We start from the raw sequence: 13,378 nt of genomic DNA, 5'->3' as shown, positions 1-13,378 counted from the left end.
AAGAGATGGAACTGAGAATATTTACAAACAATGACTGTATGACAATCCTGCAGAAACAAATTCTGAACTGAAAAGAAAGACTTGGCATATCAATAAATGTAGTGAATATTAATGAACCTGTCTCATAGCCGGTTTCAAAAAGTATGAATTTCAAAAGATAATCTACAATCATCAAATGAAACGCCTTTCCAGAGCAATTCATTTTTAGTTCAATATAAAGACCTAAAAACAATTAATTTATTAGTCAAAAAAAAAAAAATCATAAGGTTACTGAATTTCAGCATCAAGGTGAATTTCCTGACGATTACCTGTAACTTCAACTCTCTGAACATTTGCTGGAATACAATTTGCTCTGGGGAGCAAATAGTGTTGTTGTTGTTTTGTTTTTTAATAGTCTACCTTGAAATGAAAAGCATTTAACATTGTCATAATAATACCAGGTTTTTAAAACTCTTTCTACAATCATGTGAATGCAAAATCGTATTGATGTTCCCGGAGCATCAATTCCTGCATATTTAGGTACATTTTGGGAGTTTTTGGGTGTGATGAAACATTTTTTTATTTCATAATAAATAACTACCGGTAAATAAATAAATGCATTGAGTTCAACACCATCTTGGATGTCCTGATCTCTGCTGACCTCTCCTGGACAAACAACATCACTGGCCGCCCTGTCCCGACTCTGTCCCCTGGAAACATCATCAAAAGCAAAACATCTGCACGTGCAACCAATACATTTAATGTCCAATATAAAAATGTATTAACTTGACTTCAAGCAATATTTAAAAAACACCAACATTATATTGACAGTACATAGAAGAACTGGATAAAAAAAAATTAAAATTAAAATTCATATCACAAACCCACCGACATGGGAAATCCTTACAGAAGACAAAAAAGGACATTCCTGTGAGGTAGACGGTCGGTGGCGTGAACCACTTCTCACTTAAAACAATCTCCTCTGCAGCAAATCTGACACTTTGTGACGACAAGCTCAACAACAAGCTCCGAATAGGCGAGTGACAGTTTTGCTTCAGTTCTAAATTTAAATAAACAGCAGACAGATGACGAGACGATCTTTTCAGAAATGATCAAGTTCACGCACACAACCGGCTGATCGTTAAGTGAACCGGTTTAACTTTGACACGACAGGATGTAACCAATCATCTGCAGCTGCAGATTTTTCTCAACGACTCGAACAATGTGTTGTTTTAAGGTGGCAGTTTGGGATATTTTTTTTTGTTATAAATGTGTTTTTAGCTCAACTTTGTTGAAAAAAGTTCAGTGAAAAGATCAATTGTTTGTATATATTCAGCTAAAATGGGAGATACAACCAGCTACGGAGTCAGCTTTTCTGAGCACGGAGACTAAAACGTGGGAGAAATAAAGACTGGGAAATGGCTCAGCTCGTTGGAGTGCATCTCTTATACCCAGTACTCGTTAGTTCAGTTGACTCCGAACCATGTACTGACCATGCAGTTTATCCTATTGCGTTATGATTTAGTTAGCTATAGGCAAATAGTATTTAACCGCGACTGACCGCTTTCCCTTCACTTTCACTTTTTAAACTCCAGAAACCGAACCGGCAGTTGAATAAAACCCCAACAGACGCATGACGGTGGTAGAAATTTTGAATAAATAACTGCATTTCCAAACATATCAAACAAACCCTTTATAGATATAAACACTGCAAATAACTATTAAGGCAACAGTTCCATATCATCACGCGGGGATTGATCCGAGGCACCATTGGATGAGACATGATAAGACAGTGGAGAGCAGCTCCACCTCACACCCGCCCCACGTTCAGTTCTGTTGGTAGAAAGGACTGTCAAAGCCGCTGTCCTGCTGATGCTGTCTCAACTCAGAAAACAGGGGCCTGTAACAGACCTGCTGCGTCTCGCATTCGGAGCCCGGCGTGGGCTCCCTCCGCGTGCCTCTGCTGGCGAGAGGCGGGATCTCGCCGTGCGGCGTCGTCTTTGCGATCTCATTATAAACCGTGACGTCAGAGACGTCCGGGGTCAGTGTACCGGACGCCCCGCTGACGCCCGGTGCGGCGGACGCAAGAGGCTTCACCGGTTCTACGTTCCTCCCGAGGAACGACAGTGTAGAGACGCGGAAGCTTGCCTCCGAGTCGCTGCTCGTCGGGCTCTGGTCGGAGTGTCTGTCTCCTCGGACCGGAGCCTCTGACAGCAGGCCGTTGTCCACTTTGGGAGAGTCGCCTCCCCGCAAGTGCAGCTCCCCGTTTTTACCCCGCAGGGACACGTTTTTCAAATCTGCAGGGGATGGAAAAGCCGCCCGATGACGGGACTTGTGACCGGGGAGGCTTGTGGTCTTCGTGTCAGCGTCCACCGACGTCTCGTCTTTCTCGCTTGATCGTTTGCCCAAATGCTTTGACGGTCTCGTCCTCGCCGCAGCTGCTGGATTCTGGTCTGAATCGGCACCGGTGTTTTCTCTGTGGGATTTCTCCTCTGGCCTCATGTCAGGAGGCACATTTGGTGACGCCCGGTCCTTACTGAATCCTCCGTCTCCACCTGGAGGGCAGGTGGTGGTGGTGGTGGACACAGCTGTTGAGCTGCCTGCTTATGCGAAACAGAGACGAACATCACACAATCACAGTAAAAACACAGAGGGTTATAAAACACAGAGAAGCAATAGGTCTCACCTGGTAAATGATGGTTCTTTCCCGATTTACTTTTGATCGGCGTTTCAAACACTTTGGCCATGGCCACCAGCTTGCTTGCGGCGTTCATTATCTTCTTCTCAGCACTGCAAAGACACAGACGAGTCAATACAAACGAGCCAGACGGTCCACAGTGAAGCGAACGCTCCTTTTGGACACTGAAGGCCACTTGCCCTGTACTCTTTCCTCCGTCTTCCAGCAACTCCTGCAGACAGGTCAGGTAATAGTGCCGCATCTTTCTGGCCGTGTCCTGCCTCTCTCTCTGCACCTCTTTGCGGATCATCTCCGCCGCTCGTTCCCGACTTTCCTGGAGGTAACGCAGCATGTCGCCTGGAAGGAAGCAAAAACGGGATGAGGCTTCTGTTCACATGCGAATGATTACTTTCAAAAGCTTAATGTCCGAGCCTGCACGTAACAAAACAAAACAAAACAAAACAAAACAAAACAAAACAACTCTTCACTAAATTCCAGTATAAAGACCAACCTCTGATTTTCTCTACAGTCACCAGGTACTGCTGCTTCATCTCTTCCAGGCCCTGCTGCAGTTTTTGTTGATCAGAACTTCTGGAAAACAAGTGCAATACAAGTTTTCCTTTCCTCTTCGAGATTGGTTGGGTGCAAGCAAATTACAATGCACACAAAAAACTCTAGAGGCACAAACCCTGTAGATTCGTTGCTTCTCTTGACTTCTTCTAATCGCTGCAGATGTTCCTCCTTCGCTTTCTGTAAGCTGCTCTGATGTTCATCTACAACAAACAGTGGCGTATCCACGGTGCATCAATACACATGCTTCTTCAAATCACAGCTGAGCATAATGAGTATGCCACTTGCAATAATAATAATAGTGGGGGAAAAAGTACCCTTGAGATTCTGCATCGCGGCTTTGTGCTCTCGAACGTTGTGCTGGAGTTGACGGCAAGCCTTCTCTAAATGTCTCTGCAGCTCATTGTTCTTCTTCTGCAGTTTACTTGTGTTCTGAGCGCACTCCTTCCTGCAGCTGGACGCCGGCTTTGTCTCGGAAAGAGAACCTGGGAAATGACCAAAGAAAGTCCCATCATGCCGACGAGTGCTGGCAGCTTCTTGGGGTCACATCGAACTAAACAATAGTGAAAATGTCGTGTACGTTGGATTGTGTTGATGTCTCTCTCATGCTGTGCTTGTGTTTCTGTTAAGACTCTTCTCAGTCTCTCTTCACTCGTCTGTGGGAGCAGAAAAGACAGAGCACACAGCTCCAATAAGATACCACCATGATAGTGGGGCTTAAATTGTATACGATCAGGTTTTTAGCAGTTTGAATTTCAACATCAGTTTCAGTCCCAATATGAAACTAGCTTTATACATTCCACTCTTTAGATGACAAACGATTTAACTACTCACTTTTTCCCACTCCTTTTTTGCCCGAGAAACGGCTCTCGTGACCAAGTCTGCGCACGAAGTGTGAATGACCTGTGTTATCGATGTCTCTGATGTGGCTCTACTCATCCCGCTGTCGTCTTCACCGTCCTGATTAAGAAGCTTCGCCTGAACCTCCGCCAGTCCAGTTTCCAGCTCTGCTTTGAATTCCTCTCTCAGTTGCCGTTTCTGGGTCAGCTCTTTGACGGCATACTGGTACTGCCACTCCTCCTCCCGGGCCCTCACACTCTGCTGGAGCTTGGCTTCCACCTGAAGGAGAAGCTCCTCCTTCTGGCGTTCGGCGTCCTCTCTGGTTCGCTCGAGCCTTTTCAGCTGTTCTTGCAACTTGGCTTGGTGAACTTGCTCACTGCGAGCTTGGATCGCGGCGATCTCCTGTCGCTTGTCTCTCGTCCAGGCTTCCCTGGCTCCAGCCAGCTCCGCTTTCATTACCGCAGCTTGCTCTCGGGTCACCTGCTGCAGCTGGCTTTGGAGAGCCGCCAGCTCCTTTTGAAGTTCCTCCATCCTCTGTCCTCCAGAGCCTTGCTCCTCCAGCTGCTGCTTCTGCATCCGGTGCCACTTTTCCTCTGCATCCTCTAGTGCCCGAGACACCTGAAACATTTCATCAAGGTGGATCGTCCAAAATAAATAAAAAATAAAAGTGGATATATGGCAATGACGCTTTTAAAATTGTAACAAAACAAAACAGCCTGTCATACTTGTTGTTCAGTATGTTTCTGCTGTTCTCCTTCCCACTTCTTCTGCTCTGTGAGGAGAGATGCCTGGTATTCTGGTAATGAAGTCAAATCATCAATCCAGCGATTGTAGGCCCGTGTCACAGCACCTTCCACCTGAAACAACAAGCACATCGACCACTGCTAGATTTGACCCTTGAAAAATGGCACAGAATATCACTATGATGCAACAAAACAAAGATGGAGTCTTAAAGGTCTATTACACAGAAATATCTTGGCGAGTCCATTTCTTATAAAGTTATCATTCTCAGTCATCATGACGCATCATGATGCATCTCAATATTTAGAATCTGAGGGAAAAATGAATCAATGCACAACTGAAATGTTTTTATCCTCTATTATTTTATCCGAATTGGTAGAATATCTGATGAGCACCCTGTTTTACACCTGAAGTTGACAATTAGCGCCACGAGAATAGGAAAAATTTATGAATCGAGCAACTCTTAAATTATTTTTTTTTCAACTTTTTCAGAGCTCACAAACCTGTTTGGCCACATCCTCCAGGTATTTTTCCTGTGCGTCTCTCTGCGCTTGTCTCCGGGCTTCCTCCACAGCCGTACGCCGCGCCTCGTCAGCCTCCCGTTGCAGCTGCTGTCTCTGTGCACTGAGCCGGGACTCCAGCACCTCGGCGGTGACTGTGAGACGGCTCGTTTCGACGGCGTCCGTCTGACAGGTCGCCTCGCCTTTCGCTGCTGATCTTTTCGCATCCTCAAGCTTCTGAGTCCAAGTCCTTTCCATCTAAAAAGGGAGTAGAAAATAAAATCAGGTGTGAAATAACTCCTAAGAGAGATGCAGGGGCGGGACTCTCCGTCAAGGGGTCTTAACCTTTTGCAGTTCCTCCTTCATTGCGGCTCTGGTTGCAGAGACACGAGAATTTACTTGCTGCTGGATCTCAGTCTCCTTCTCTTTGGACCAGAGAGCTTTGAGTTGTAATATAGAGTCCTGATGCTGAGCCTCAAGTTCAGTTCTCAGCTTCTCCACAGCCGCGCTGCCCTGGTCTTTAATCGCAGCTTCCTCCTGCTCTCGCTTGCGAATACTTTCTTCGAGCATGTTCTTTTCATTGCAGATAGCCAAGTAGCATTCTTGCACGCCCAGCATCTTGTCGTTGACTTCAGACAGCTGTGTTCTGTAAAAAAAAGTAAGGAGCGTGAACGATAGCCAACCGTCTCTAGCAGATTGAAATGTTCAGTATTAGTTGCAGAAACACCGACTGTAGCAGGTGAGCCTGCTGCTGGTGCTGCGCACGCAGCTCTTCAATCTGAGCGTCGTGTTCCAGCGCCAGTTCTGTTCTGATCTGGTTCACCACGTCGTCCCGATACTGCTGATGAATCCGCTCAGATCTTGACAGAGGGTCAGCATCATTTATAAACACACACACACGTACAACTCAAAATTAAACTGTGCTCAGTGTAGTTTCTCCGTATCTCACCTCACTGATGCCTCCTGCTTCTCTTGGTCAAGCTCCTGGATCATCTCCCTCATTTTGGTGCACAGCGCAGAATTAGAAGACTTCAACTTTTCCTCACTCTGCTTGAGCTCCTTGTGCTTCTTATCAAGCGACTGCAGTTTGGATAGGAAAAAACAATGACTCGCGACGTCACAAAAGTGATAATTATGGTTATTATTGAATAAAGGACATAATTAAACAACCACAACAAACCTCAAGTTGTTCCTGCAAATGCCGTTTGTCTTCTTGTAGCCTCAGCAACTCTTTCGGAGCGTCTCCAGCCACGTCTGTTGGTTTCGTATGACTGCTCTCTCTGGCCTGAGGACATAATAATTGTCTTTATTAGAGCAATCCAACGTATTTCCTTTCATTTACTCACTTTATTCGTTTTTCAGATTATTTTTTTCTCCCAACAAAGTTATTTTAAGCCGATCATTCTCCACAAAAATATATCAAGGACCTTGCCATCTAAGCTCCACTATTTTATAATTTTCATTGGTTTTGTTTGAAGTAAATCCCAATCACAGTGATAAGAAAAGAAGATTTCTCACGGAAGCCTTGACTTTGACGTCCTCCAACTCTTTCTGCAGCTCGATGACTTGAGCCTGGCAGTGCTGGAGATCTTCCTGCTGCTGACTGATCTTCTGCCGCTTCCCCTTCAAACTGCCCAGGCAGCGCTGCATCTCCACTCGAAGCAGCCTCAAAGCTTCATCTTTTGGCAGTTTGGAGTCTGACAGATGAGCGAGAGCAGTGCTACTAAAACGAGAAGAAAAAAAAAAAAAGATCATTCTGACGGGAGTGCTGTCAGTTAACTTCACCCATTCACCCTATATCACCTGCAGGGTGCTCAGTTCAGAAAAAAAGGTCTCCAGTCACAGTGAAGACACAATCATGCACACAGATATTCACACCTTCAAGCAATTTAGAGTCACCGGAAATAACCTCAAAGACACATTTTGGACTGTGGAAGGAAACCAGACTGCAAATTAAAAACAACTGCTCTTGGTATTTCAATGGACTTTTCAAATAGAGCCAGATGACATGGTTTCCCAGTTAATACCAGCAAGTCACAGCACAAAGGAGAAAAACAATGCACTGAAGAATCCTCGTGTACCTCTGCAGCAGGCCATTTTTCCTGTTTGTTTTCTTCAATCCGAGATCCAAACATGACTCAGACATGTGATTCTCCCAGTCACTGCTCGGGTCCAATGCGATGACCCCATGTTTCACGGCCGACTCATACAGAGTAATCTGCTCCTTCAGATCAGCCAAATCCTCCTGTCGGTAAAATGATGTGGAAGAAATGACAACACAACCAGCTTTTTGCACGTCGCAATACTCCGAGAGGCAGAAACGTCAAAGAGCTAACCTGTAAAACTTTATTCATGTCTTCACTCAGCGCCTTTGCCGACTGCGCTTGTTGTAGTTTGATTTGCCTTTGACTCATCTCTTGTACTGAACCTGGAGAAAATAAGCGATAAACGTCACTTCGGTGGAAACAATGTAAGACTGTGCGCACACACGCACACACACACACACACACACACACACACACACACACACACACACACACACACACACACACACACACACACACACACACACACACACACACACACACACACACACACACACACACACACACACACACACACACACACACACACACACACACACACAAGTGTAGCTGTGCTTGGCGATGATCATGGCTTTGCCATTAGGACAAACACATATTTCAGTATAGATATAGTATACAGACGATGCCTTCACTCACTTGTCTCCAGCAGTTTGGCACATTGTTGCTGACTCTCCTCCAGACGTTGAGTGAGGGCATTGACCACTTTGGCTCGCTCCAGTTGTTGTTGTTCTCTCTGGCACTCCAGCTGATTCACGTGCTCTCGTAAACTCTGACAAACATCAACCTGGGAAAAAACAGCAAAGAACATAACACAGAGGCTGACCAAGTGTAGAAGAAGCTTGAAATAAAGATCTTTTCAGATTTGTCTGCTTTTAAATGGATGAACTGTGAACAACTTAAGACACTTCAGGTGCATTTCAATGCTGTAAGAGACCTGTTCTTTCAAAGAATGAGAGGTGGAGTCCAGCTTCTGCTGCAGGGCCAACATTGCAGAGTCGTGTTGCTCCTTCATGATGGTAAGGTCTCTGTCGTGTTGCTCTCGCACTCTGGACAGAGTATCAGAGCGGCAAAGCTCCAACATCTGTTGCTTCATGCTGTCCACTGCAGCGTCGGCCACCATTTGCTTCTTGATGTTCTGGGAACGCAAAAAAGTATGTGGACAACTTAAAAGGCATTCCTAATGTATTACAGCTACTAAGTATTTATTTACAATTTTGTTTGTTGTCATGTAATTATGACCGTTATTAATATGTGAAGAAACCTGAGGTGCGTCTTACCTCCTGATTTCTATCATTGAGGATCTGCACTTGCTGCTCCAGTGCCTTCAGCTTGTTTTGCATCTGAACTTCTCGCAGTTTTGCTTCTTCCACTAGTCGACTTGATTCCTTTAGACTTACAGCCAGGCCATCTTTTTCATCTACAGATCATTAAAAAAAAAAAGGGTCATTACATTGTGTCAATAATAGATGAGTCAAAGTGGAAAATTTGTTTCAAAACAACCGAGGTTTTAAGTGGAAAAAAACAACAACTCTGAAATCAAATTAATACAACATGCAAAAATATAAAGGGATATTTCCTTCCACGCCAATGAGAGTGTCCGTATCCTGAAAATAAAAGTTAGTGTGAAACGTACCTCTGACGATTGCAAACTGATGTTCAACGTATCTCATGTTTCGCCGTGCGTCTTCCAGTTTTTGCTCCAAATCTTCGACTTGCCTCTGCTGCGCTTTATTTAAAATCTGCAGTTGAGCAAGCTGCTGCCTCTCAGGGTTTTCTGAAACATCGGAAAACCAAAATCACGAACGAATTTCATTTCACCTCCTCAATAGTATTCATCTGGAACGTTTTGTCTCACGTTGTGTCGTGTCCAGGAATTCTCTTTGCAGATGGTCGAAGTGGGCTTCTTGCTGAGCCCCCGGAGGGTGAAACATATTTGGCTGATGGGCAGGGTGCTGAGGACTGTAAGTGTCCTTAATAATGAAAGTAAAACATGTTATTTATTGGCACCTTTCAAGACATCCAAGGTCACTGGACACAATGATGACATGTTAGAATACAGTTATAAATGAGAAAACTCGTAAAAAAACATAGTAACAACATCCAAAACATTCAGGGAGAAGAACATCAATTGGCACGAGTACGCTTGTTTAAAAAGATACGCAGTTGATGTAGCCATGGTGGGAGTATGCCGATGGGGTGATATTATTGATGTGGGTTTGAAATGATAAAATGCTGTCGAGGACGGCACCCAGACACTTCACCTGAGTGGAGGGAGGAAACAGAGGAGCTGGAGATGGTAAAAAAAAAAAAAACTATGAGGGTGGACTTGGAGCCAATTAGGAAAACCTCAGTTTTGCCACTGTTAAGTTTGAGAAAATTGAGGAAGCAGAATGTGATGTTTTGTAGACAGTGACGGAGGGAGGTAGGAGGGATGGTGGAGGTGGTTTTGCTGGAAAGGTAGAGGTGCGTGTCGTCCACATAGTAGTTAAATTGCATGTCATCAGTCCAGTGGGGCATATGAATCCAGCTGTGTGAAAACTATTCTCATAATGAGACTTATAATGAGCTTATAATATGGAGATTGTCACAACCCGAGTGTCGAGCTGTGATGTTGAAGTTTTCGATATTGCGGTATGAAATGATCCGGAGTGTTTCATTTTTCTAGCGTGAGGTTGCAATTGAATGGAATCAACACGTGGCCGGAAATGAGGAGATCAGCTGACAGCGACACCAGTGCAGCAGACCAAGTCCAGAACATGATCTTTTGAATGTACGGAGAAGTTAATGTACTGTGTTAATCCAAAACGGTCCAGGCATGACGTGAAATCCTCAACAAGAGGGAGATTGACGTCCATATGAATCAACAATCTCCAAGCAGAATACTGTTTACCTTTGTCGCCTGTTCCAAACTTACTTATAAGGAAAAAATAAGAATATAACCATGGCAGACAAATTCAAGCATCAGCTTTCTTCTTCAACTCGATGAAATGAAACCATCAAGTGAGCAGAATTCCCTGTCCATAAAAAAAACATTGTGCCATGTTGTTTTGGTAGCTTGCAATAATAAAGGATTCCATTACCTGAAAATGGCTCTGTTTGTCCATGTATCCTCCTTCGGCATTATATTGCACGTGGCTATTGGGGGCTTGAGTGTATAATTCCGACTGAAACTCAGTGGAAAAGTCACAAGTTTCTGTCGATTTTTCTGTGTCAATGCTCATACGTGGATAATCTCCCCGTGCGAACTGATGATCCTGTTTCCAAGTGTGGGGCAGAGGTTGACTTTGAGGCTGACCCGGATGTCCATTGTTATGGACACCATCTTCATAACGCACACTGTGGGAGTCTTCATCATAGTCAACTTCATAGTTCTTTGGAGAGAAAGTAAAAGCATGATATGCATTTCCCTCAATACACAGCATGTCTGGAGAGGGGGAAAAAAAGTATTTAGAAACACAAGCTAATTCTACCTGTGTATGAGAGGCTGGTCTGGGATCAGCAGACCATTGCTGAGTCCATTTGGCATGTGGGCTGATCAGAGAGAGAAAAACGTATCAATATAACTGAACCACATGAAAAGCTTGTCCAACGAGTGAGTCAACACACATCAATGTGGTTTACCTGCTGCCGCTATTTTTATTGCTGCAGGCCGAGTACTCCAGGTCGGACGGGGAGGAGTCCCGGCTGTCATCCAGCATGTCATGGGGCAAGTCTGTGAGCAGCTTGTGTAGCTGCAGAAAAAAAAACAGCACATGGAAATGAGTCACCGTTGTTGCCCCGCAACTGAGTTGTAAAATAACAGATTGATACAGAATCGCAAACTGTGTCAGCCCAAGAAGCAGAAACGGTATCGGTTATGTATTTACAGACACACAGCTTGCGAGATTTTAAAGCAACCACGCAGCCTTTTGAAAAGGTAAACTATGGATTGGAAGTAACTGAGGGAAACATTTTCAGAATTAATTTGTAAGTGTCTTTCCAACACAATTTCAAAAAAAATAATGCCAATTCTCATCTGTGTTCCTCACAGGCTGCACATGCTTGCCACACAAAACAGCCATGTAAGATGGAACAAGAAAAGCTGGCTGGACTTACTTCCCACAAGGAATGTTGAATAGTCCTCAAATCCTCGACTGTATCCACAACCAATGGACCCATATTTGTCCCTCTTACAAGAAAGACTAAAGAGGCACTTCAGCCTCAACTGCAGCGACGAGATAAACCTGAACCAAATATAACTGCAGCGAATTCCCCCTGTGTGAAAAATCCAAAGCGTGCCTGGCATGTTGTCGGCTTCCTGTAGGACTGCTGTGTTTTGCTCCAAAAGAACTCCATTGTTCAGAAGAAACATATAGCAAGGTTAACTGGGGCAGAAACATTCCAATTAGCAGTGGCGAACATTTTCCACTTCACTCCTTTGACAATAATAAGTAGGTTATAGGTAGGGGGGGGTGTCCATACTAATCAAAGTCCAGTTCTGCAGCTGACTGGTAAAATGTTAAAAGGATGTTTCTAAATGAAGTGGAGAAAGCCACAGTACTATATAACCTAAATAGAGACAACATATGAAAGCCACAAGGCAGAGTGAGAACCACAGATTTGAGCATGACACACCTCTGAGGAGGGGTGTCCCTACAGCCAATGAGAGCTCAGGTTAACTCACTGTGGGTGTGAGTAAAAACAAATCACATTCACTATTCACACAAAAAAGTTAGGGATATTCAGATTTTTTTAGGCTAAAATTTCAGGATTAATCTAAAATGCATGATAACCTTCACAGGTGAACTTAATGTGACTTTCCGTAAGCTTGTTTATGGAAAGTCACATTAAGTTCAATGTTTCAGAACTCTTTATGCAACTTGCTGTTCCTTCTAATAAATGTCTTAGTTCAATTCGAATTGGTATTTAAACAGTCCTAATCATGCTATTCACATTTTGACATCATGAGACCAAGACGACACCAAACAGTTGATCAACAGATCAAGAACTGTTCTGTTCTTAATGACTTTTATGTGTGTGTGTGTATGAAGCATTTTTTTGAGCCCTGTCAAAAGACACATTTCTGACACCCTTGGGTCAGACAATAAAACTATCTATCTATCTATCTATCTACCTCGCTGTTTCGAGGCTTCAAACAGGATGTTCTCAGACAGGAATACATTAGAATAGATAGAGACGGGCTGAAGAGGTTGCACCATTAGTGAACGGCTGCTGGAGACTGGGATAGCTCAACTTGAGCGGCCTGCACTTTCTATGGACCTGAGATCTCTGGGATCAGTTGAGTCACCTTTGGGAGGCTTGTACCCCTGAAAATCAATGGTTTGAGGTCTGACCTTCCAGAAGAGCCGGGAGCCTCAGCAGACAATAAATCCACTTGTAAACAGCCTCATTGTCAAGCTAATTGTTGCTCAAGGACCATTTATTGAGGCAGTTTTTGTTAATGGCTCTTGTTTCAATTAATTGTTTGAGATGAGGGAATCAGCATTGCTTGCTTCTACTTAAATGCTCCTTTCCATGGTATAATAATCACTGGAACATGAACCGGTTAGATTTTTCATGAATTTTACCGAAAAGCCAAGTATTCCTCACTTTCTGTAACTAGCGTATGTGACACTGACAGTGCTTGCAAACTCACAAAATATACCTTACTGCTTTCCAAAACAACAACAACAACAACACATACAATAACCAGCCAAATATGTGATCATCTAGGAGAACTATATATTTTTGGTTTGTGGACACAAACGAGGTTCTTAACCAGAAAGCAAGGATAACAGAGGTCTGTCTCGATTACATGTAGTAACTAAAAAGCAGGGGTTTTTTTTAATAATGGTTATAAGAGTGTTGCACCTCTTGTTCTCTTGCATAGTCCTCTTGGTCGTATTCCTCTTCATCATGCTGGGTTTGCAGAGCTGCACTGTCAAAGTCCATAGACATGGTGCACAACTTGCTGGAGGACGAACTGT

At 44.0% G+C, this 13,378-nt stretch overlaps 1 protein-coding gene across 1 annotated transcript; it reads right to left on the bottom strand.

Moving 5' to 3' along the window:
• Positions 1 to 587: 587 nt before the first annotated feature.
• Positions 588 to 13,349, bottom strand: cep152 (centrosomal protein 152; the record flags this gene model as incomplete). The annotated part of the gene is made up of 25 exons (XM_080504676.1): positions 588 to 2,579; positions 2,666 to 3,013; positions 3,168 to 3,247; positions 3,345 to 3,429; positions 3,544 to 3,711; positions 3,807 to 3,882; positions 4,061 to 4,684; positions 4,792 to 4,923; positions 5,311 to 5,565; positions 5,653 to 5,953; positions 6,039 to 6,167; positions 6,257 to 6,387; positions 6,488 to 6,592; positions 6,826 to 7,027; positions 7,389 to 7,552; positions 7,644 to 7,735; positions 8,049 to 8,196; positions 8,347 to 8,547; positions 8,690 to 8,829; positions 9,046 to 9,186; positions 9,268 to 9,382; positions 10,493 to 10,783; positions 10,883 to 10,943; positions 11,034 to 11,143; positions 13,263 to 13,349. The coding sequence occupies 25 exons, from the start codon at positions 13,347 to 13,349 to the stop codon at positions 1,807 to 1,809; spliced, it is 4,959 nt and encodes a 1,652-aa protein (XP_080360802.1). The 3' UTR covers positions 588 to 1,806.
• Between the last annotated feature and the right edge of the window lie 29 nt (positions 13,350 to 13,378).

The sequence above is a fragment of the Blennius ocellaris genome, assembly GCF_963422515.1.
Source record: "Blennius ocellaris genome assembly, chromosome: 11".
In the NCBI taxonomy this organism is placed as follows: domain Eukaryota; kingdom Metazoa; phylum Chordata; class Actinopteri; order Blenniiformes; family Blenniidae; genus Blennius; species Blennius ocellaris.
The sequence above is the reverse complement of the archived record's forward strand: the minus strand, read 5'-3'. Positions and strand labels throughout refer to the sequence as shown.